At 37.7% G+C, this 26,885-nt stretch overlaps 1 protein-coding gene across 1 annotated transcript in view; it reads right to left on the bottom strand.

Moving 5' to 3' along the window:
* The window catches only part of LOC119791665 (collectin-12-like), a 44,659-nt gene extending 18,055 nt beyond the window's left edge, over positions 1-26,604 (bottom strand). Inside the window, exons 1-2 of the mRNA XM_038297888.1 lie at positions 26,332-26,604; positions 25,143-25,193 (exon numbers count right to left, since the gene is read on the bottom strand). Coding sequence (XP_038153816.1) covers positions 25,143-25,193; positions 26,332-26,338 — 58 coding nt within the window. The 5' untranslated portion in view covers positions 26,339-26,604. The remainder of the gene's footprint in view (positions 1-25,142; positions 25,194-26,331) is intronic.
* Positions 26,605-26,885: the final 281 nt, after the last annotated feature.

Genomic DNA, 26,885 nt, shown 5'->3' with positions numbered 1-26,885 from the left:
GCCAATTTTTAGATGTAGTATAAAGATATAATTGTCATTCATCATTTTAAACTACCGTAGTCCAACGGATTAGACAGACAGCCAAAATAAAAAAAGTACCAACAAATTAGTGCAAACATACATTGATCTAAGAATGCTGAGGTCTTGCTAAAACACATTACACTTGCTGCCCTGATTGGCACTGTCACAACCCGCAGGGAGTTTAGATGCCAAAGTTAATAGCACGTCTCGCCCTAATAGGTGTAAAGGGACTCTTAATGGTTACCGAGAGTTAGGAGTCAGTTAAGCACCCGTTCCAGCTGGGCGGGAAGTAAAGGTTTATGGTCAAAAGCTGGGGGTAGGAACTGTGAGACACAGAAGCAGCTTTTTTCCCCCATAAATCTTCCATAGAAGATGGAAGAACCTTACCTAGCAAAAGTAGTAGTTATACAATGCTTATTTCATTCTTCTATGTATCAAAAACATTGTTCTGGTTGTAGTTTTTCTTCTGTTGATTGAATTATGTCACAGACAGTCTTAAACAATGCACAATTGCTTTCAGGGGAGGAATATATTATGAATATCAGCCAGTCTTTACCAGCTAATTCTAGAGCTTAATATCAGAGACTACAGATATCAGGTGGCATGCTAAATGTTAAATGATGGTAAAAATTTCAATGACAGAAAGGGTTCAGAAAGTAGAGGGAAACACTGGACAATATTGATGTTTACCACTCTTTAAGCAGTTCTACACCTCCCGGGGAAGATTTACTTTAAAAAACCTAGTTTTACAGAAACATCTGTTAGGGGTCTTTGAATGAGAGCACATGACGAGGGATATAGTGTTTGAACAGAAATCTAATCATGCTATTAATGTTAAAAAATATGCAACTATGATTGAATGTACAGCTTCACAAATAAGCTGTTTAGTGCTGCAACTAACGTATTTTTTAAATCGATTCATCTGTCTAACATTTTTTCAATGAATCTAATAATAATCGGATAGCCAAAGGTACCTTAAAAAAGATTTTTTACGAAAGGAAATCAGGTGAAGCTAAAATATTTCCAATTGAGGAGTTCTGGATAGAACCCCTGAAGCCTGATTATCAAATATTGGTACCAGTATTGGCCACAGGAGACATCATACCAGTATCTCTCTCATTTAAAAATAATTTTAGATTTAGAACTTCCAGATCCCCTTAGATGGGCCAAGATTTACCCCATTTATCCCCTAAACCTACACCTGTAGCTAAATCTCACATATGCTCTGGAAGATTAACAAATTTTGAGGAATTGTTCAATAGCATTAGGAACACCTCTGTGAAAAAAAAAGAAAAAAAAAAGTAGATTAAATCTGTTGATCCTGCTAACAAACAATTTTCTTTTTTTTTTTTTTTTTTTTATCTTCAGTAAAATACGTCCAGACTTTTTGAGTCCATTGCTGTTGCTGTCAGTAGTCACTGCTGCCACCCTCTGGTTTAGTGGGGAACCACTTGTGCCACCACATGTCCCAATCACACAATGTTAGAGAATCTTTTTTGTTTTAAATGCTGTATCTGCATTATGAACGGGATTATCACCAACATTAACTGCTTGTTCCTTTGGCATCAGGGACACCTCTGGTAAAAATGTGATTAAAATCTGTTTGTAACTTTTAAAGTTATGCTTTACAGAATAACACATACAAAAACATAACCACTTTAGCAGAGGTAATTCTACTGCCCCAGGTTGATGAACCCCAGTCGGCCTCAGCAGATTGCTGCTCACACTGAGCCTGGTTCTCCTAGAGGTTTCGTCTTGTTAAAAGGGACTTTTTGCTCTCCACTGTTGCTGTAAGCATGCTTAGTGTGAGGGATTGCCTTCAAGTCAAGGAGTCGATGCAATCAACTGGTTTTCCTTAGATAACACATTTTGGATCAGTTTGACTGTATGATCTGGTTGAATTGTCTCTGTAAAGTGCCTTGAGATGACATGTTATGAATTAGTGCTATACAAATAAAATGAATTGAAACTGAAATGAATAGTTTTAGTTGTTACATTTCGGATCATTTAAAGGCTGCTTTATCAATAAAACTATTGCAATTCTCCACAAATCCTTTTTACATCCTTTTTCGCATATTCTTTTTCTGTATTCACATTATGAACCAAAAACCTCTTCCATCTTGTTGACCTTTAGTTAAATAATGAAAAAAAAAAAAAAACATATGACTAAGACTGCAGTGATTTCATTTTTGGCCAGTTTGTATCTCTGTAAATCAACTTGTAAATTTTGCTTGCCAACTACATCAGGAACCGTTTATGAAGGTGAGGGCATGTTTTTGCACACCGTAGGCCCTCCTATAGAAACATTTGCTACAGAGGTGGAGGTGGGATGAGTTACTCAGCAGAAAGCTTGAGTGCGAGCAGAAAATTGGACTCTGGGAATACAGCCACAATAAAATGTCTGCATTTCTGAATCGTTCATAACTTCTGACATGTTTTAGGAGTTACTTCATGCACGCTTCACAACAAAGCATGCATGTCAGTTCATCACCTCACTGAAATCAAAGCGCTTCTGTTCAAAGTCGCTGTTTCGGTGTAAACAAAGTGACAGTATTTATTAAAGCTTTGGAAGCAAAGGTGTACAGAAACGCTTTGTAAGATTATAAACTATGTTCAGATGCTCTGTAACATGCTGAATACTTTGGTATGATGGTCAAATACAGGCAATGTAAATGTAACATGTGGCAGGTAATAAAGCCAGAGATGAGAATTCATTATCAAGGGCAGAAAAGTAAAAGTTCCCCTGGGGGACCTGCAGAGATCAGGTAAGAGAATCGTATTAATGAAAAATTTTGTCTTTCTCTGCTAGTCTGGCCTTTATGCAAGAAGAAAGAAAAAAATTCTGTTTTCCATGTTGCCACAGGACATGTAGAGGAAACAGCAAACACATGGAACAAGAAAAACTATCCTTATGGTGTATCACGGTTGTGGCAGTGCCTCTATCATAGTGCTGTTTGTACTGAATATAAATCAGTAAATAATTTATCTAATATTTGTGATATGACTTTGAAGCACATTGTATTTTATTGTGTATTGTTTTTAAAGTAAATATTTCTAAAAGGGTTTGGGTAATCTTTGCAGTCTTTCAGAGACTTTTATTTTGTTTATATTGGGGTATCCTGATACAAATTTCTCATTTATTTGATACCAATATCACAGCCTTGAGTATTGAGTGATTCTGATATTGACCTGATTCTATATTATCATGAATCATACATACTTTTATTACTTCTTTTGTAGCATTGAATGATAGAAAAGGCTTGATTATGTGGCGTTTCTTAGACAGAAAACAATCATCAGGTATGAGAACAACTGACCCATTTCTTATTCACCAAAGAGTTATATAAACTTTAAACAAAAGCATATAAAAGGGATCAGAAGTCAGAGATCTTAGAGGAAAGCCGATATTCAGTTTTTGGCTGATATTAGACCAGTTTCCGATATCAATATCAGATCGGGATATCCCTAGTCTATATAGCAAAATCAGGGGGGCCAAGCATCATGCTTTGAGAGTGACAGTCAAGCAATATGACCCATTTTCACACCAGATGCCAGACATATTTCTCACACAAATTTCTTCAATCAATACTCATTCCGGACTACTTGCTTTAGTTCGGTTAACTCTGATGAACTGGCTGGGATAACCAATTCCAGAACGATCCAGAACGATAGTGTGTGACCTCATAAATGCACTTCTGGAAGAATAGTTAAAGATGTCCCATAAACACACCCCTAAACCTTGTGGTCAGCCTTCTCAGAAGAGTTGAAGCTGTTCTAGCTGTGAAAGGATGGACCAATGTCATATTGAGCCAATAATAATTAGAAAAGGGTTGTCACTAAAGCTCCTATGTGTGTACAACTTTGTGTTGATTTATGTCATAAAATTGATTTGACATGAAATTACATAGTATTGCCTATATGAAAAAGGCAAAAATGTATTACTAGTGCAAAATCCACTTAAGCATAACATATGTTTTTTTATGATCCATAATAAGAACTAAATAAAAAGCCTAAAAGAGCCTGTTGGTTTACTTTGTCATTATTGCTGAGGCTGACCCAGAATCTCTTTCACGTTTAGTCAGATCACACTGATAATGATTATAAAAAACGACCAATGAAAGACCCTGTGACCACACTTTCACTCCACATCGCAGAAACATAAATAAAAAACTAAGCTTTGGAAATAAAGGACACTGTAAAAGCTGGTTTTGATAGGTTACTGACGTCATTATGTCACCGTGTTTTGGCTCATATTCACTTATTGTTTCTGTAAAATGTTGAGCAATGTTTGAATGATTCAGTGTCCAAATTCTTGATGTAGAAGTAGCTCCAAGCCTGTGTCATTCATCAGCCTAATTACCTAAAACAAAAGTCTACCCAAACATCAACCCTCTGAAATGGGAAAACAAAGTCCATGAGGTCACATTGTTACATGAGCCTCTTACATTGAAAGACTGTTTATTTACGCTAAACAGCGACAGGAATGCTATAGAAACCAGAGAGAACACAAAGCTGTGCTGCTGAGGTCACAGAAAATGTCATTTGGACTTCAGCCTTACAAAACACTTTCCAGAAAGCAGAAAGAAAATCTTCTAAGAAAGCAGTAAAGCAAATTACACCTGGCACCAAACATAAAGTGGTTAAACATAAACTGCTGCAGTGGAAGAAGAGTTTATGACTGATGAGGAGGAAAACAAATCCAAAGGGAGGTTGAAGTGATGGATGTATGGTTATATAGAAATTTAAGCAAAAATGTGTAGAAATATCCATCATTGGTTTTTACTATTTCAGACCAGCATTTAAAGAGCAAATAACAAGTGTAAACATACCCCTCATTGTGATCTTGAACAGCTTTAGAATTCTTGATTTTTCAAAGTCAATTTCGTTTTTTTTTTTTGGTTTTCTTTTTGTTCGTTTTCAGCCAATATAGCTGTGGGAATAGCTGTCCCAGAGCCAGATGATAGCTTTGCTTTCCCAAGCAGACCATTACTACTGTTGCTATAAGGTTCCACTTGGTGCTTGTATATAAAACTCCTATACTAAGGACACTGAGATGGAAAAGGAGGTGAGAAAGAAAGAGGAGATAAGAACTAAGGGAAGAGAGAGTAAGAGAGATAGACAAAAAGAGAAAGGAAAGAGAGCATTAGACAAGAGAAAACAGCAAAAGAAACTCATAGAAGTCTGCTTTTACACCTTTATGAGACAAGAGGAACAGAAAACGGAGAACATAACAACCGCAAAAAGAAGACCACAGACACTCAAAGTAAACATGAAAAAAGCTTCAAGAGCAGCAGGTATCCTTTAGATATCCATTTGTGTGAAGGCATAACCTATAGTGATTACACATTATTAATGGTGATACATATCTGTAGCTGCAGCTTAGTATTAAGTATTAGTGTATATCTGTGAACACCTGGAACCAAACTCCTGTGGTATGTATGGATGGATGGGCATGCTTGTGTATAAAGGATTCACAAAACTTTTTCAGAAGAAAAATCAATAGCAGTTGTCTGTGGCCCCAGACACACCCTACACGGCCTCAGGATCGATAAAGTGCCGATCCTAGCCCCAGATATCCAAAGGTACTGTAGATCACAGAGAAACAAGGTGGGCAGACAAAGGAATGGCTGCACACACCAGAGAAGGGTCCCACAGAGCCTGACCCCATGGAGCCTAACCTTAAATTGGCCCAGTCCCTGAGGGGCCCAACTCCAGAGGCCATAGTGCCTAGGTCCCATGGGGCCTCGGCAACGAGCCCATGGGCTCCACCTGTGGCCGGTCACGCCTAAGGTCAAACTTAAAAAAAAGGAAAAAGAATTATGCACACATGGTTAAATTAACTCAAATATACATGAGTTAAGAATTATAGATGGGGACTAAATTATATCTATAACTTTTGCAGCTGAGAACAATTTCCTGGAATGCTTCATGCTCAATATTTCAAAAAAACTTACACACTAGGTTGGTTGGTTACCCAGCATGGACTTTATTTTTGGTAGAGACGTGAAGACATGTCCCCTTCACTTTTTCAAAATGTCCATTTTGGTCCCCTGCACGTTTTACTGTCCAAAAACAATGTTATGCTACAATACACAGACATCTGTCGAGCACTAGAAACTAGCGGAAAACCGCAGCTCAAGCTAAAGCCTGCTTCCCTGAGTTCAAATCGCCCACGAGCTCCTGATTGGCCCACCATCTTTTCTTGTGTGATTGGCTGTCACTGCTGTCTCTCTGAGAGGCTCACTTTACAACCATCTGTTACGCCACAGAATCTGGTCTGTGTTGGATTGTCAAAAAACGCGAAGTTAGTTATATTAAAGAATACTTGCATCCCCTGCACTTATGAAATAAAAATTTCATCCATTGTTTCCCAGGGAAGAATTGATTTCTAAACAACATAAGTTAGATCCCCAGTCCAGTACCGGTCTGTGTGTCATTTGCAACCAGGCCGCCCAACAAGAATAAATAACTACCATTCTGTCTGACTGATTTATTTTCCAAGTCTGAATTGTGTTTTATTTTGAAAAATGACCTTATTCTCTCCTCTAAGTCCATCTATGACTTGCTATTGACGTATGTCTGCCATGCCACCATAGGTCATATGATAACTCTCTGTAAAAACCCCACTGTCTTGTTGCAGCAAATTAACCTCAGGGCTCCCAGTGTTTCACTGCTATTATGTGGTTATTAGGCTGTTTGTTTGTTTGTTTTTTGGTGCCTTATTTTAAGGGCATTTTTTATGTTACTATAGTGACCAGAGAGTACTACAGCTACAGATTGGTCCATAAAAATATTGTCTGACCTTGAACTGGTCCATAGTGAGTAAAACGTTTATAATAATACCCTTCTAAATCCTATAATCTTCTTTATTCCTTCTTTACCTATGAGTCTACATATTATATTCAGCTTTTTGGGCACATCTACAAACTGAAATCTCACCAGCATATTCAGTGTAGTGAACTACTACACTGAAATTAGGGCCGATATGTTCATTTGTTTATCAGCATATCGGTTCTTTGACTAACCTTTAGGCTCCCATGTTAGGGTTCTGTCCAGCACTTTTCAGCGCCACTGCCCATTAAGATGAAAGTTGTTATTATTACACTGTGATTAGGCTAATTGTAATATGCTATTACACTGATTATAATGAACCTAATGACAGTGGATACATTATTTTTAAAAACTCTTACCTCCTTTTTTACACATATATGTGAGAAAAGCAGTGTGAAAATGTGAACTTTGTGCCCTTCAGACATTCATAAAGTTAGAGCTGCCATGATTGCATGCATGCAGGTAAACATGTGCTTTTGCCCTGGCAGCAGCTCTACTCTCCTTTGAAAGCAGGGTGGAGTGTCCAGATCTGGGCGATACATCAAATACACTGGATGTATGTCGGGTCTACCCGCACACAAAATTACTCCCCGCACACAGAATTACTCTATCATGATGATATTAAGCCTTCTGCATCCATTTCACTGAGAGTATTATTATTCCCACACACTTAGCATCATAAACCCAGGTTTTGCAGGCGTTCTCCAAACTTAGCAAGGTTCTCAATTTTATAACATTTTGTGCTTCTTTAAAATTCCCCGCACTTAAAGGTCAATGCAAATAGTTTGAGGATGCTCTAATAATGTTTTGGACAGCATTTTGACTTTTTTCTTGTAATTTGAGGTCAATTTCTTTTTTCATTCTGCATTTTTTTATTATGACAAAAGAGCCCTTTTTCATTTTCCATTTTATTTAGTATTGTGCGTTTTTGCTTTGTTTTCTGTTTAGTTGCTAGGATGTTCTTAAAGGTCTAATACTAACACCCAAAGACATAATGTGGCAGTATTATTAGTGAAAAGCTGTTGGGATCTGGAGGCTTGTCCACTTTCTCCACCAGAGGGCACCTGAGATCTTCCTCCTGAGGGCCTGAGCTTACTTCTACACACCTGTTTCCTGTCTGCTCATCAGAAGACCTATTTAAGGAGGAGGAGGCTGACACTTCCCTGCCAAAGTGTTTGCCAGTAATGATCCTGACTTTTCTGGACACCTGAAATCCTGGAGAAAGAAATCTCTTTCTGGAATCTGCCTGCCTGCACTCCGTTTCAGTCTCTGCCTCTGCCCTCAGCCTGCCGACTAGCCTCTGGACTCACAAGGTTCCCCCCCTGCTGATCAGAATCCTCTCTGAGCAGGTATTTATTCCCGTCATCTGTGAACTGCAAGTTTCCTGGATCTACTCTAACTGCTCTGTCCTCCTCAGTGGCTTCCCTCCCGTGACCAGTCAGAAGAACCAAGAACCTGTGCTCCATTAACTTGTAAACATTGTAAATAAATCATTTAACTTTTCTCTGTTTCTAAGAGTGGTTTCTGCATGTGGGTTAGACGCCTAGAACCCAACATTACAAAAGCTTTCAGCTGGTTAAAATCAAATGTTTTAAATTTGAAACCAAAAATTGTAATAAATATGCAGGTGCAATCTTATGCATTGTATTGTTTTTGAAGGTAAATTAAACATATCATATATATATATATATATATATATATATATATATATATATATATATATATATATATATATATATATATATATATATATATATATATATATACGTAAATATATATATATATATATATATACGTAAATATATTGTGTATCGCAATTATAGCCTAAATAAATCATGATATTAGATTTTCTTCAAAAAAATAAAGTTTTTTTTTTCATATCGCCTAGCCCTGTATGTTAAGAATTCTGGCAACCAGTCTCAATTGTTTTGCATCATCTAATTTTTTTTAAAGACCGTCCTGGTTTAGCGTCACCTATCCCTTTATCAACAATTACCTAGTACCCTGCCCCTACTGAAGAATGGTTAGTTGCATAAGTGGTGGTTCTGAGCAGCCGGGGTAAGTACACAGAGTGGATTGTAGAGTGGGTATGGTACAGCTGGGTGGTGCAGGAAATCCACCCACACCAGAGGATGGACTCTGCTCTATCCATTTTTCACCCAACAAGGAACAGCTTCCTTTTGTGAAGAAGAAAAGAACTTATGGGGTTGATGGTGAGGAAAGTCACATCAACAATCCCCTTAAACCTCAGTTGAAGTTTATAAAGTAGATTGCATTTAAAGAAAACCCAGTTCAAGCCTATGATTTGAAATCTTCATTGTGTATTTGCAAAATAAATTTTAACTATTGTAAATTTCATCTTCAGACAAACTCAATCTAGTAATGAGTCATCTAAAGTTGTGTAATAACTACATAGATCTTACACAAAATACTGCCAAATCACAGCATGTTTGTTTCCTGTTGTTATTTTCCAGAGAATCATTATTTTTCAAACCATCTGTCCTTCATTACTGCAATGTTTTACAGAATCTCTGAAAAACTGTAATCTGGGCCAAGTTTTCTTACAGTCAGAAGTCAGAAGACAGACCAATAAATGAGTCATCTACAGCTCAAATTACTAAGTGGGACGTCAAAGGCTTTTGCATCCCTGTTTTTGACACAAACTGACAACTTTCAGGTGATGGGTCGAGTGTATTCCCAAGCAAAGATTTAGAAGGTTCATATTACCCATTTAATGAATGTATTTACTCAGATAAGGTTTTTTGCTGTAGCAGTAGTGAGGAGGAAAGAAAAAATCTGTTTCATGTTTAACAAAAGAAATGTAAACCCTACTTTGTTCCTGGGATTGTGTTGCCCTGATGGATGCAGCAAAAGGAAATGTTGTGCATCCATGCTGAAAACCATCCACTGGTAATACATTTCTCTCTTTCTCACAGAGGAGGTCCTGGCTCCCATAAAACTTCTTCCTAACCGTTTAACAGCATGGAGAATACATTACATCCTTTGACATGCCTACTGTGCTCACTTCAAGGTTGTACCTGGAAAGTGACGCAACCACAGGAAGGGCAAAACTTAGGCCAAATTTCTTGGTCTCTCACTGAGTTCATCAGATAGCTTTGGCGCTTTGCTGGAAACCAACATCATTCCAGCGTCTTGTGTGGGCTGGTTCAGGCTCAGTTTCTTGCATTGCATGTGATGAAAAACATACGCCTCCGTCACATAAGATAGTCAAACACAAAGCCCTTGACTCTCAGTTAATGAGGGAAGGGGAGCAGAGGTAAAAACAAAGGAGCCAAGTTCAGCTGCAAAAGATTGAACCAGGGGGGAAAAAAATGAGAAAGAAGGAAAATAAGGATGTAAGAGCCTGAGAGAAAAACAAATGATGGACAAACTGTAAAATTAATTAACTTTGCTTGGATAATTAGCCAAGAGTCTCCTCATCACACAGCCAAAACAAAGACTGACCTTATAAAATGTAAAAACTAAAGAAAAATTTGGCACTTTCTGACAGGAGATCTGTCAACGAGCCTCCAACATTACACCCAATGAAGCTACTGGGGAAGTGTGAAGCAATCAAGGTTACAACATTTTATGATCTCTCCTGAGTCCATAAGCTAAACACCATGTTACTGTGTCTGTGTGAATTATGTAATGCAGCTTTGGAATGGTGTTTATACATTATCTCTGAGCTGCCAACCTGGGTATACAGAGACAAATAAGAGATTAACTTGTTGCAGGTGGGTGGTACAGGAAACCCCCTATTACAATGGTTTGCAGCCCCTGAGCCAGCATTGCTTTGGCTTAGAATGATGAAAAGCCAGCTAAGAAAAATGAATATACTAACAAATGCTGGCTAGTATGCTTGTTAGAATGTTCTCCATTGACATATTGTATTGAATTTCAAAAATAAATTGACTAAATATAACAGAAATATATTTTTATAGTTTTTAGTGAGAAAAAATTTCTTAACATAACTTTTTGAAGATGTATTAATTATTTTTTAAGATGTTTTTTCCCCTTCATTTTAAAAACTAGAATTTGCATCATCCAAGCATCACCTCATCATGCGCCTCTGCTCCAACCATTCACTGTCAAGTCCTCATTCCTCTTCAGCCAATCATCCTGCAAGATTCTGTTTAAAGCTGTCATGGTCTTCAGCTGAGCTTCGACCCACCTCAACCCCATCTCCTCCACTCCGCCACCAGTGTCCTAATCCTAATCTCACAACGATTATCTGAGTCCATCAGCATTCGCAGCTTCTATGTCTTCTGCCGGGTTCCAAGCACCAAAGAATTGTCAGATTCATGAATAAATCTAATTGTCACATTTCTTGTGTATGTGTGAATCTCTCCAGGTGGAATTATCAGTTGATAAAGTAAAAATCTAAAATAATCCCTGTTACTAAAAAGCTGCAACACAGAGCATCTTATTCAAGGGTCGAACACCGAAAACAACAGCATAAAGCCCGGCATACGCTGTGAGATTTTCGGGGCGATTTTCCAGTCGTGTGGGAATTTTCTGATCGGGCCGACTTTAATCCTGATCTTGTGTCGTGAGTCGTGTAGTGTACAGGGGGTTACGAGGGGCGATCAGCCTCTCACGACCACCTCCCGATCAGAAATCGTGAGGTCGGGAGAATATCAAACATGTTTGATTTTCTCCCGACCGTCGTGTCAAATTGCTCAGGGAGGAGGATTCAAGAAGGATTCTTCTTTTTATTCTTCCTCTCAGATGTAAACAGCAGCATGACAGGGGTGCAATGAGTAAAATGCAGTTCTGTCTGTAAAATTGACAGACCGTAGTAGCCACGTTTGCTCAGCCATGTAATTTTCTCAAATACTTCGTCCCCTTTTCTTTTTAGGACTTTCAGCACAAAGTTGCACAAATTGACAAGGCAGAGCATTTCACTATAGTGAGCTTAATATCCCCCTTCTATTTGTTTGGCTTCAGGATAGAGAGCTACAGAGCCAACGTGGTTTTTAGTCATGCAGTGTGAGCAGGTAGATCGCATCAGAGCGTCGGGCCGAACATAAATTGTGAGCTGGGAACTCACACTGTACGACTAAATCCTGCGGCGAATCGTACAGTGTGAGCAGCAGCTGCGTGCAACGGTTGAAAAAGATGGCACAGTGTACTGCTTAAGGCAGCAATACCAAAGATCCTACAGGATAAAACCATTTTTGTCTGGTTGCTATTAAGGCGGTGTTTAGTAGGCTTACCAATGCTAAATTTGAGCTGATAAGAATACATTTTACAGCAGTTAACAAAAAATAACTAGTTAAGACTAAACACTGTGTAAAGCTAAAGTCAACATGAAGGATTGGAGTTTCATATTTCATGTAGATGTAACAATTATCCAAAAACAAATTTACTACAAAATTACTCCTTTTAATTTCACAGGAGGTTGTGTAACCAAAAAAGGGGCCTAGTGTATTAAGAAGCTGATATGAAATTGAGTCTTAAAAAAAGCTTTGCTCTTTCAAGGCTGCGGCAGCATCCATAAACTCTCCTTCATTGCTGTCTCTGCTCCCTCCCCCGAGCTTGAAGACCCCCACTTGACTCTGAAATGCAGTGCTGCAGTTAAACAAACAGTTCCTCTTTCCAGAAATATTAATCAACAAAGAGGTTGGGAGTGGGAATGGCCTTACTCAGCTTGGAAATTTGGGGCCCATGGAGTGACTTGGGTTTTGGTTTCAAAGCAAAACATTGGAGCTTAAGCACTCCAAACGTTGTAGTCCTGGAGTAAGTATTTGTGTGTGCGGCTCACTGCTTAATCACCATCACACTAGCATCCAGAACCTGATAGTCAGCCCACACTCAATTTTAAAGGAAACAAAACACCGTCAGCAAAGTGAAAAGTAAGTTTTAAAGGATTCCAGGAAAGCAGGAAGGGTTCGAGCCAAGATTCAAAGGACCCTTAAATGACAAGAAAAAGACAAACATAAAATTTCACTACACATTTAATAGTTTGTCTTGTTGTGCACAAAGCATACCTCTGAATTTTCTGGCATGTTTGAATCCATCACTGATTAGATCTCTTGCTGTTCGCCTCAAGTGCCAGTCAAAATGTGAAACGCACTACAAAGACCCCCAGTGCTGACAGAGTTCTAGTGAATGGTTCAAAGAAAAATAAACAGCTTAATGTCACTAACGGAGGGAAACCAGAAATAAAACAAATAAAGTGACGCCCTGCCCCTCTGATGAGCAGCTGAAATAATAAGACCCATAAACGTACTTGGGGTACATTTGGATTTTCAAAGGACAGAAATCTTTTAAAATAACAATTTATAAAATACATGTGCTTTTTAACAACAATATTCTTCTTTTTTCCAAGTATGTTTTTTATAATGTCAACTTTTTTTTTTTTTACAAACTAAAGAGCTTTAGAAGCGGGTCTGGCTGAACCATCCAAAATTCTAGATTGTCTGAAACGAATTGTCTTGGTCTATTAGCAATAAGAGCACATATCACATTCAGTTTGGATTAAACCGAACCCAACTTACTTAATCTAAAAGAAGAAATATGATGAGTATATCTTGATGGACTTCGTAAAACAATAAATAGGCTGATCACCTATAAAAATACTTATAACCACAAAAGCAAAAACAAATACAACCAAGGAAACTTTGGTTTACATGACAATGGTTTTATCTCAATCTGTAACTTACAAATTATCAATATATCGACTTGTGATGGAAATACTAATTCTCTAAGAAGCTGATGCTTATGGCAATAATAGTAAAGAGAAAAACACAATTTATATTTCTGTCGTATGTATTTATTCATAGGCATACCACAAAGTTAATGGAAAAAGTTAGGAAATGCACCAAATCAATTTCTAAATCATCATTTAAAAATCAATTTTTTTTCCATAAGCGAAAGCCCAATCAGTCTTCCTTACTCTCCAAACTTCAAAAAAGCACCAATTATACAAGAAAGACCGTCTTCCCCTATGCTGCCTAAAGGAGCCTCGTACATTCGAATGCACTGTTCTGCTGAAGAGTACAACCTTAAAGTAGTGGGGGGGGGGGCTGTGTTCTATCTAACCTTATGCTCTTTAATTTTGACCTTGCTTGTTCGAAATGGCTGGATGGATGGATGGATGATACTCTACAGTTAATATAAGTATACAACGGCTAACAAATGTCTTCAAAACTCTTACACCAACAACAGCATAACTGGGAAGTGGTTCCAATAAGGTGCATGGTTTTCAAAATGTAACTAGAGTTTGAAAATGAAGGTGTACATTTTTTTAGAAGGTGCCTAAAGGAAAGAGAATGCCATAACTAACACATTTCTACTACATAGGCCTCCACTTTTATTTATCTGATTATTTCCATTATCCAAATGCTGTCTAACCCATCAAATTTAACAGGTCAAAATACAAAAAGGAGCTAGTCCATAAAAACACAATCTGTTAATGTAATATGATGGATTTTCTACTGGGTGGGCCCTTCAATATCTGAGGTCTGTGAAAGACAACAAGCCGTCCTGCAGCGGGAAGAAGAGCCCATTCAGACAGCCACACTCCAGACGTGAGGGCGGCACGCTCCTCCGATTCCAGGCAGCTAAAATGCAGCCTCACAAGACAAGACAAGCTGCCTGACATCTGGTTTGTGAATCTCTCACACACATAAGCATACGTGATACCGCTCGCTGATAGCAATAATCAACACCAGACAACTGGATTGGGTTACTCCCCATCATAGTTTGTTTAGAGTAATTAAGAAGTGCCTGAAGAGAATATTCTATGAGGAATGTGCTTTTAAAACATGCGAGTTTGAGCCATCAGTTAGGACACAAATCATTTGCAAACACTGTTACTAATAATCCCCCTGTTACTTATCTAATAAAAATTGACAGCAAGTTGGTTTATTTAAGAAAAATCGCAGAGGATTTTTGTAAACTATTTCAAAGAATCTGAAAAGCCAATCAATAGCAGTCTTGGATATAAATCCTTGAAGAAAGGAGTCAGCCTCAAGAGTGAAATAAAACTATCAGTCTAAGTAGAGAGATATTTGCAGGATGTTTGGTTCGAATACAATCAAACTCATAACATAGCAAGACTGATTATGTAATCCTCATAATATGATATATATTATATAGTAATACATCAATCATGAAACTAATCTAATGGAATTCAAAATAACTCAGCAAATGTTTTATGACTTTCTTAGTAAATCAGTGAACAAAAAAGTAATCTAGTTCTTAACCTTAACTTAGTAAATAAAGTAAGTCCTGCTGATGTGCATTGTTGAAGCAACCAAATTAGCTGCATTTTCTGCAGAAACATAACTGATCTACCATATTTGGAAAGTTGGAAATGTTGAACAGATGGAATCATAGGACACAGACCTCTTAAAACAAAAAGTTCAGAGACGTTTTTACAACAAATTATGCGTAACAGTATCAGGGATGCAATCTATGATAAAGCAGAGATGTTCAGCCGATCACAGTATGTTTCTAAACATTGTAATCAAACCTATATGTATGATAAGAGCCGCAGAGAGATGCCAATAAATTAAACATAGCGAATTCCATCTGTCTGTAGTCTCATGCACACATGGAAAATCTGATAGCCATTATACAGCTGACAGGGTTTGGGGGCCAAACGGTGTTTCTCTCTGCTTCACTCCCTTTCTGCAAACCAGGAAGCTGTGGGTTGATTTTGGCAACCCTAAGTTGCCTTTTCCCCTCCTTTCATTAACATCTTGGATTGTGAGTACCAGTTTTTCAGTTTTTTATTACTCACACTAAAAGAGGAAAAAATTAGAATACCCAAACTCATTGTAAAACTGTTCCTGTGTGTTCTGCAGCTGAAGGCTTTTGTGAGCATGGAAAAGTACCAGTTTATTTAACGTAAGTGGTATGCTGTGTATTGGTCTTAAGCTTAATTCACACATCCACACAGAAACACACACATTCGAGGGAATGCATGTGTAGGAACTAAAGTACAAGCAGAACAGAGAACTAAAGCTTGCCAAAAAACAGTGTTCCTTTTTTTTTAACAGCAGGTATTACAGAAAGGCAGGTGGCAAACCCGGTGCTGGAATTTAATTACTCATTCAAAGAGTCAACCAGAGAGTTTGAATGGCACTTTATGGACGTCTTGTTGAACTCTTGAAATCCTCCCCTGACATCTGTAACTTGGGTCACATCAGGGACACCCGCGTTATTCCAGAGGAGAAACACAAAGACTTTGCCGCTTTCTTCCATCTTAATCGGCGAGTCAGAAAAGTGAATCACACTCAAGCATCATATGCTGTGTAGAAAACAGCAGCTAATTATTAGCACATGTTCATCTGGCAAACACATCACCGATCGACGCCTCCTTTTATATGCAGCACCTGGAGTTTCACTACTAATGGCTTATTCAGCCTGATGAAGCCATGTCAATGAAAGAAGACAAAGGGAGTTGAAAGACAGAGAGGTATATGGGACCTCTGGGAACTCAATGTTAAAACCATTCTCCCCTCTGCAGGCTGTCTAAGCAGGAGGCCCTCCAGTAAAGACTCAATAGACGCACCAAAACAGCAACACCTAAGCCCTGCTTTATCAATACAGTCTAAATTTAAAACATAATGTCATTGCATAAAAACAGTAATGTGGTATTTTTACCTTTTAAGTAGAGGTACTGCAGATAGAAGATCAAACTCCCATAGGGGGTAAACCTGGCTCACTTGTTTTTGTGTTAAGTTGTGTCTGTTTCCTTAAAGAAAGCACCACTGTCACATCTCTCATTAGCTTATTTTCTTCCCATGGCACCCCCCTCTACATTTAACTGTAGATCTTCACTAGAAGGATCTACCAGCAGATTATATGCTGATACTCACTTTGGGTTTTTCTTCACAGTAGAAACAACTGCAGTTAAATGTAAAATGGGGTGTAGAGTGTGACTCAAATAAAGACTTCTTAATGGAAATATTACAGCTTTGTTTTATCATCTAAGGCAATCACATACACTCATCTTTATAACAGCCCTTCTTAACCCATACAACTACTCTCCATTTTCAACCAGCTGCAATTTTTCCACCTCTCACTTCCCTGGGATAAAATACCGTGGTGCAGTAACCCTTATTCATCTTAAATCTATGAGATATGTCCTTCTTTCCGCGGGTGTCTGATACTCCCAGAAAGCAGATTTCAAGTAATCCTTCCTCCCTTTTCCCAACATCATCTTACTGTTTATCTGCAAGTCTGCAGTTTTGCTTTCCAGCAAAAATAAAACCAAGGCTAATAAGTGAAACTGAGATGCAAACGCACTCTTAGACATCTGTCTGTATTTATGTTAAGTCACACTAATTCATTGTTTTTGGGTGTTGCAGTGAGAAATCAAATTTGTACCGGCTGCCTTCATTTTCGTTTGTTTTGCTCTAACTCATACAAGAAAGCACATATATTTCTACACATCTTCCTTCTGTCATGATATTAACTTCCTCTTGGAACATGATTTATCGTGTTTTCATGGCTCTAAGAGGGTCTCATGTTGCATGTAAACATATTCAGAACAAGCACAAAAATGTGTAAGAAATGTTCAATTTGACAGAGCTTCCTCTGCTCATGACCAGATATACAAAGAAAATGAAGGAAACGATACTATTTACTTTTGGTGAATAGAGATTTACAATAATTATAAGAAATAATCAGAAACAACCAACAATGCAGGGTAAAACCAATTATTAAAAACTTAAAATAACTAAAATGTTGGGACATCAATCAAGATTTTTCTATTTAAGCGTTCCAATCATTTTTATGGCCAAAGGTTGTATAAAATCCAGCACCTAAGCAAGTAAACTGCTTTTCCAGTATGGATTTCATTACTTAATATTCCATGGTAAACTGTTACAGATATTATAGCAAAATGGAGAATAACAGCAACTCAGATACAAAGTTCTCAGCCATGTAAAATCACTATTTATGGCCTACGTCTAACCTGTCTTTAATTACTTTTGCCATGACAGATGCATGCAGGATCAAAGTAAGGGTGAATATTTTACAGACAAATCAGTTGCAGTTTAAAACTAACTGTATTGTAGGTGTTAAATGAACTAAAATGTGTAAATTTCACCAACCTATGTAAAGGTGTGTGAGCCTAATTCATAAAATTTTTGCAGAAAAGCACAAAAAACGATTTAAACAAAGATTGAGTTTGCCCACAGGCAACATTAATGCCTTTACTGAGGCATGTTGATGGCAAATTCTCAAAGCCAGTGGGGAAAAAATGGTGGTATAGAATAAAAAAGGAATTTTAGTCTTTGCAGATGTATCATAAGCTCTCACAAGCTGCCAAAGAAAAAGAACATGAGAATAAAGCAGAAACCGCACAAAAGAGCACAAAATCCTGATGTCTGCAGTCCATATTAAAGATGTCAGAAAATTGCAAGTACCCATGTTAACACAAGCATGTCTAAATCCCTGTCAGCTAGGAGGGATGAGGTGATGGGTGAGGCGTCAGTGTGAAGCCGGAGGCACTCCCTCAGCCACAAACACCCCCAGGACAGATCCAAGCTGGTGTATGCTGACACAGCTGGTTTGAGGCACAGACACCCCCAAATACCAATCTCGACTCCAGGAATGTTCCAGAACCTTGCTGTAGAAAACATAACAAGTGGAGGAAATAGATACAGTGCATTCAGGTTTCTACTCCAGCCGCAACCCTCCCCAGCTTTTTCAAATCTGCATTTGTGAGAACGGGAGACAGCACCATGAGTGAGACCTCCATCAAGACCTCGATGACCTCCCAGAAGGAATGGTCTCTTTCTATTTACCTGTAGGAGTATTCGATTTAAACTTTGACAGAAATTGTTGTTTATTATTTTCTTTTTTTACCATTGACAGAAAACTATGGAACTTGGATGTTCGACTTCACCATTAAACAGTTTTAAATGGCTATTTTTTACAACTCTATACACGTAGCTAGAACTACATGCAAAAATAATCCTCAAAATCAAATAATACGATCATGACCTGCACCAGGCTTTTATTTAAAAGCGTGCTGGGTCCAACTGAAAGAACCAGGTTCTGATAGTGCTTGAGGTGTTATTGCTTTCTGTTATTAACCTATTAATATTCACCTCATTTTGGTAAATTCTCACCTATTTTGCATACCCAAATGGAAAAGCAAATAACATTACATGTGTGGTACATTATTTGAAAGCTAACATCTTCTAGTTTCTGAATATATACATGAAAATTGGGTGAGTAAAACATGTAAGCTGGATCAAGCCCAAGCTGCATCAGTTCAAACAAGACTCAAAAGTTGTCTTTTTTGAACAGCAGTTATAAAGACATGCTTGCTTTTTGTGGCTGCTTTGTCATGGTACATTTTGACATGCTGCTATATCTGTGTTATTGTGCTTTGGTGCTCGCTATGTCCATAAAATGAACTAGATGGTTGAATCGTGGAGAATCTAAGCTTTCCAAAGATGTCTAACAGGTAATAGGTAAACATTTTACCAGTGTAATTTTCATGCATTTTGAGTTATTATATGTAAACACTTTAAAACGAGAGGTTAAGCTACCAGCTCAGCACCACACGAATTTACAGGAATGAGCGGTAGGAAATTAGCATCCCCCAAAGTTCTGTGCTGCCCAGAACTTCTACTTTAGATGTTAAAGTCTGTGTGCATCATGAACACCTGAATGCCTCACGCTTCCTAGGCCAATTGCATGGGGGTTATTGCAAAATCTTTTGATTATGAGGAAGGCAAAAATGTAGGGAGCTGATCAGCATATTGTTTTCATAATTGTTTTCATGCATGTTTCCCACAATTGCGGTCATACAAACAAAACAAGCCGGTAAGGTACCAAACAGGAAATACAGATAGTGTAGAGCAGATGTAGATTTGACCAATCAGATGCCTCCTGTCTTTGGCACTGTCTGACAAATCCAATGCTTAATTGGCCAGGAAGACTTCATCCAGAGATCAGACCGTTTTTTGTCTATTCAAATGGCTTTCTTATGTCTGACCTTAAATATGAAGTAATATTTTAACCCCCAGCAGCCTAACTTTACATCAGCAGTGTGAACAATTAGATAACCCATTTGGTCAGCTTGTGTGTGAGATAAAAAGAGATTGCACGTCTTTGCATGAATTTGTGTACATCTAGATAATGTTCAGGTGACCTTTAAGGGACAGTTAGGTAAGATAAATTTAGAAACATCTAATTTTTCTTTATGAGAGTGAGAGCAGTGGTATAATGAGCTCTATCTGAGTTCAACAATGTGGCATGTCTGGCTGCACAACACTAAAACCGATGATATTTCCAAATGTATCAGTATACATATTTCAGCACCTGGTCACATTGTGTAACATGTACATTTGTTGCCATTACACAATGTACATTTTTCATGGGTAACTTTTGGGAAACTGGGAAATGCGCCAGGCTTTACTAGTGTGTATACATATTTTGTCTTGACTAAATTGAAGCCATATTAGTATGTGGCTTTTTAATACAAGACAGATGAGAGCATCACACCACAGAATTAAAAAGCATGATGTATTTAAATGATTTGTCTTAGATTTTAAAGTTGTACCTTGCAGAAAACAACAAAGGCAAAAAAGCATTTAACTTTACAAAAGAACTGTAAGAAAGATGAGGACTCAGGTCACACAAGAGAAAGTTTTATAGTTACATAATTCATCTCATCAGATCCCACTATTAGAGAAAAAAAAAAAAAAAAAAAAAAAAAAAAAATATATATATATATATATATATATATATATATATATATATATATATATATATATATATATATATATATATATATATATATATATATATATATCTGGGGAGAATAATCAACCAAAGAGGTTAACCAGGACTTAATGCAATAGTACCGGTATTTCCCTAGTCATACGAAATGTAGTGTTACACCGATGCAATTTTTGGCCCTGATACCCAATACCTGGCTGTGCAGTATTGGCCGATACCGATACCATCTGTTTGAAATTGATGTGTGTGTGTATATATTAAGAACTGCATACTATTTGGATGTAAAATAATTGCCATCATGGCTTTGTCAAGCTACTGCCTACCTTTGTGAAGCAGGAAAAAGACAAATACAAAGTAAATCCAGTAGAACTTTTTATTGCCTACCTGGTATGGATGACAATAGTTGAATAAACTCTTGCCTCTCAAAATGGTAATGGTACCCTATTTGTTGGTACTCGCCGATACCGATACCACCACTTTAGTGCTGGATCGGTTCCCCGTCTGATACTGGTATCGGTGCAAGACTAACTCAAATCACTGTCGCCACATTTATCCAATCGCTCTCTCAAACATGCACACATATAGGCATCTTGGGGTAATGAGGTTTGCCTAGTGACACATGAGCAGAAAACCTTCAACTGGATTGGATTGAAAGACAAGACAGAATTTCATCTGCTCCCATAATGATGCTGCATATATGCAAAAACTGCAGCAGGAGCCTTATGAAAATAAAAGAGAGAGATCAAATTTCTCCTTTTTTTAGCTTCTACTCCTTGGCTCCTATTAAACCTAGAATATAATCTATAGGTCTAATTCTCAAATATAAAGCTGATGCCTTTTGATCTAACTCTTTATTATATCGGAGATCTTATTGTTCTGTATGTTCCCAACAGCCTGTTGCTCCCTAACTGCAAATTCACTGGTGGTTCCTAGACTTTCTAAAGGTAGAATGGGAGGCAGATCTTTCAGTTTTCGTGCTCCTTTCCAATGGGACCAAACTCCAGTAGACCCTCTGCAAACTTTTATGACTTTTATAAGACCAACTCTCCTCACTCTGCTATGTTCCATTACTCTTGTGTTCCCAAGTGTTACATTACTTGCTGTTATTTCAACTTTTATATTTGTTTTTTTTTCTCCTCTCCATGGTAGCTTCATCTGGCCTGGCGTTCTGTTCAGCTGTGACACCATTCTGGAGAAAAGTATTGGCCTGGTAGCAGCTCCAGACAACCTGTATTTTTGTGTATTGATGATACCCTTGGCCCTCTCTTTCAGTGTTTAATTCTTTCTCCTTCAAAAGCAATTAGCTGACCCTCTAATGTGACTAATTCTACATTCATCATTCACTCTTTCATCTTCTAGAATTGAACCCTGTCTCAGATCTCATCTGCTTAGTTATGTTTCTCCCCTGGATGAGGCCAAAAAAAGAGCTACTGCAGCTGTTCAAGTTTTTACTTTTGTCCCACATTAAAACTACTTATTCACCAGAGCTTCTGTATTATATATGATATGCATACTGATTCCCTTTAAACTGTAGCTACATGCATGCTCAGTTTAAATTACGGTAAATGTTATAAAATAAGCTAGATGAATAACATTTATGTAGCAAAACAATGAAATGTGAATCAATCAAAGATTTAACACATTTTCACAAGCTAGGAACTGACCCATGGGACATGACTGTGAACTTCTATCTACATCCTAGTTGCTAATCTTTTTCAGTTTATACCATTCTTTATATAGTCTCCAATGTAGACATTGATACAAACTTTGGCATTTCTTTGTCATTCACCAAATAAAACCGTCAGGATGAAGGGTTTTGTGTTCCTGAATTGAGACATGACTTTAAAAACTAGAGACAGATTGAAAACATTCACAGCTTTGACATGTTTTAACATTTGAAACACCATTAAACTGCAGTAAGACTGCAAGGAATGAAGACTAAACGTGTGAAGAGGAGCTCATTGTTTGATTCACCAGAAGAGCTGACGTTAGAGCACTAATAGCAGAAGAATGCAAGCTTTTGATGGTTTGCATGCATTCAGCGGTGTTGTGCAACAAAGCCTCACGAGGGGTGAGGAAGAACTTTGGAGCCAGCTCTCCCAAACAGCTGGCCTGTCTCTTAGAGGAGACTAGTTTTCCCTTGGCTCGTACAAGCACGACAATCCGGACAGAGTTAAAAGAATGAGCTCGATTTGGCTCCCATCCCCACAAATCTCTAATGTAATACATGCTCACGACTCGCATGGGCTTTCAGAGACAGACAAACAGGATGCCCCTACCCGCAGGACAGAGATAAAAGAGACTGAGTTTCAACACAATTTGAATCCATGGTTGTTGTGCTTGTTTGAATGGGTAAACCTAAAGGTCCCTTCCCACAGAGAGGCTCTCCAATGAATGTTTCAATAATAAAATTATTATGGATGGCTGTGCTCTATCCCCCAACAAGTGTTGTCTTATTTGCAATTAAGCAGCAACAGATGCAAAAATGGCACGTTTATGATAACAAAGTTCTTGTAACATTTGATGGACAGAAGAATATTCATAAGTAGAGCTCTTTCCACTCAAAAATACGTTTTTTTCAAATATGGCTGGAATAAAAGGGAAAAATAACTTAAACTTAAGGATGTATGTAATGAATAGACACCAAAAAACAGTTTTAAAAAGTTCATCTTTTAGCAAACATCTGTCCTGCAATTAAAAGTCTAGTTTGTTTATGTCAAAGTTAATGCATTCTTTCTCATTTATTTTCCAAAACAAGACTTCAGTTCAAGGAAGGGAGCATGTTGAAAAAAACTCTCAAAGAGGCTGCAGGAAGCACACACTTACAAACAACATGTTGAGTCTGTTTCCTACTATGAGGAATGTTGGACAACCATCAGATGGTCATAATTTTAAGGCATTGACAGTTATTTTCTAAATATTTCCTTTTCTACCTTCTTGTAGCTGCACACTGTGTTACAGAGCTGAAGTTAGCGTGTAAGTAAAAAAATATCTACATGAGATTGAATTAAATTTATTATTCATCTTATTTATGTGTCATGTCATAACAGCCCCGAGGATAAAAAAAAATGTTTTGTTAAATCAATGTGCTTCTGCAAATTGCTGTAAAAATTACTGTTATGCATAACGTATGTATGTTTAGTGCGAATAATGAGAAGCACCAACACAAGATCTTCAGCTTTTATATCATGTGCAGCTTTTCCACTTGTACCTAATATTCAGGCTGGCACCAGGGGGGTCATGTACAAAGCCTTCAACACCACAATACTTTAACAAAAACCACAGTTTCTAACTTTTATTAAATCTTCTTTGGGTCATTCAAGAGTGAGGGTAAATTCTCTTCAAGAGATTTTCACAATCGTAATGATGTTCACGAGCTTAATGATGTTTCAAGAACTTTATATTTGCAAACCCCGGCCCAAAAGAGCTGTTGTTCCTCCACCGCAATTTCCACGCGGTGTTGTCTGCATATTTACAAATTTTCCTAGGCGCATCAAGTGGTGTGGAAGCTAAAATGACGCAATTTGGCCGGACGGACCTCGCAGATGTGTCAGCTATAAAACAAGCTTTAGCAACCCCAAGGGGGGAGGGGCGCTAAAGCTGCAAGACAGACCCTAATTAATATATTTTTCTCTGTAACAGAGTTTATTTCATCATCTTCTTTTTTATTTCACTAACTGGGCTTAGTGAGCTTAGCTTAATAACAAAAAGAAGACATTTTTTTAAATGTCTCAACCTGTATAGCCCAGTTATTTTCTACAGAAGATCTGTAGTCGGACAGTTTCAGTGAAATTTTAGTTAACATCATCATCTTTATTTTTTCTACCAGATAAATTGTCTCCACCAAGTGTTCCCTTCTTTAAATGGGAAGGTTTTTTGATGGAAAAACTCCAAAGCATTTCAATAAATAATCTAAATTTTTTTCAGGCCATAATATGACATGTATCATTTACATTTAAGGTGAAAACAATAATGGCAATTTGATATTCCGCTTTAGTTGTGATTATTTTATCTATGTCATCAATAAAGCTGGTGCTCCAAATACAGACGTTATTATAGTCAACTCTTCTAAATAAAATATTTTGAGTTAATTTTTAACTAAAGAAACTGCTGTTATACTGCTGTGACTTTCAACCACCACCAGAGGGTGTTTTTAAGACCTAAACATACACACAATAACAATGTTAGTTTGTATTAAGTGACTTGGTAAGTTGCAGGATGCTTGAAGAGAGAGTTTCAGAAGCTTCTTGATCTGCTTCACTCTGTCAAAAGGTGCTTGGCCTGTAGATAGTTGGACCACATAGACTTTCAGCCACATTTTTGATATTAGCTAAGTAATAATTTGCATTTTTTCAAGATATCCTTGGAGGTTCATCCAAACTTTTTGTTGCAGTGTGCAAATATGAGGGTGATTGTGTGTAAGTGAGTGCTTAAAATCACAAAGGGTTAAGCCCACACACTCAGTGCCTGTTACCCAGTGCAGTTTATTTGAAAGGCCATAAAGGTTTTATAATCAGAGCTCAAAGCATGCTGGCTTCTCTCTACTAACTTCACGAACAACAGTTTCTACTCACCGAACCTCTTGTATCCAAAAGACTGTACTTCCTCCTCGTCTCCAAAGTTGTCTAGATGACATAAGAAAAATAAGACAAGAGTTAAGAGTTGTCCTTTGCAATAAAGGCAACAATATGAATCAGAAAACACAGCAAAGTTCAACTGTACGGAGCCAAATGTTTTCAAAAATATAGAGCCACGGATTTTACTGTTTTTGTTTGACCTCTTGTCTTTGTGTGTGGGGTTTAGTGGTCCAAGGTATGCAGCAGGGTGAAGTTTCTGTGGTTTGTTGACGGTAAACTTTAATTACACTCTGCTACACTACAGTGAAACTGGAACAAAAACATCAGAGGGAATTGTAAGTAATGTTAGGCATATGGGGTTGAGGGGAGGAAGACATGGGTGAGAAGGAGCTCAGAGGTAAGAGAAGTCGGTAGATAATGAGCAGATCACATACTAGCTGGTGTTTTTAGGGGATCCTGTAAGAGGAGTAGTCATCTTTCATTCCAAGAGTTGTTGGTTTGATTCCAAACTTCCTGTTATGGATGTTTGCCTCCTCGGGGTAGTTAACACCAAAATGTGTATTGGTGCATGAATGAGTGCAGGTTTGTAAATGTGTCCACATGGTGTGGACAATATGACTGAAAAGATCAGTCCACTTAAAAGATTCAGCTCAAAGAAATCAAATTGCATTCATGAATCTTCATTTTTGAACTATTTGTTGGTGGATTACCTGTTAATCTACTATGATTTAGATAAAAAAACTTTTTGTGTAATTTGTTTATTTGTTTAATTTATGCTGGCTAATTTCGTTAGAAAAACATAACGGAATTATATTCTACTATCCTTCAATTCATAAAACTGTGCAGCGCAGACGCGCCTTAATCTCCGCGAAACATAAATCAGATGGAAGAGGCGCACTGCAAAAAAGGTGAAAATTGCAAAAAGAGATGGCGAAATGGTGACTTATATTTAAGTGTTAGAGATGCTGGCTTAAAAATCATACACCAGAAAGTTTTTCATAGCCATGCCAATGACATGTTTTTTAGATTGTGTCTGCTCATCTGCGCTTAAAGGTAATAGATTCATCGGATTTAGTATCTGAACGCGCAAAACTGTGCTATAAAAAACTGGATTGAAATCTGAATTTTGAAAGTCCCGTGCATGCATTGCAAAAAAATACACAAACTATACTTTTTATTTTTTTACCTTTCATGGCGTTTTGATTACTCGTTGAGGTCTGTAGAAGCAACGAGGATCCCGATCACCTTCTGCGCATCTCCGCATCCACAGCAAAGTAGTTAAACTTTTCCCCTCTGAGAGCAGAATCTTCGTTTTTAACTTTGCACACTGAGAAACTATAAGTCTGAGCTCATGTTTAAAGTCCCATCATCTCTGTTGTTCAGCTCGATGAGGTTCAGGGTTGTTCTGGAAGCTGCACTAAGGGTCCAACCACCTTAAGTTCAGCCCTGCGCTGATATTCCAGCTGAGGCAAAGTTACCCACTGTAAGGGATCCTCCAATGCGGATGTTGGTTTCAAAATAAAGCTAGATTTAAAGCTATTGTGACACATTTAATTTCCTTTATGAATCATCTGTATTGAAAATGAATGAACAAAATAAAGCCACACAAGTTTCTACAATATGATCAAATACAGGCTACACATTACAGACTTAATCCCCATGGACATGCATTTCAAAACCTAATCAAATATCAATATCTGTGTGTTAAATTTTGAGTTATCCATGCTATGAAGTCATTGT

This window comes from Cyprinodon tularosa, unplaced genomic scaffold (genome assembly GCF_016077235.1).
Source record: "Cyprinodon tularosa strain WSP-4 unplaced genomic scaffold, ASM1607723v1 ctg4, whole genome shotgun sequence".
NCBI classification, from domain to species: domain Eukaryota; kingdom Metazoa; phylum Chordata; class Actinopteri; order Cyprinodontiformes; family Cyprinodontidae; genus Cyprinodon; species Cyprinodon tularosa.
Note: the sequence above shows the minus strand (reverse complement) of the source record. Positions and strands in the feature narration are given on the sequence as shown.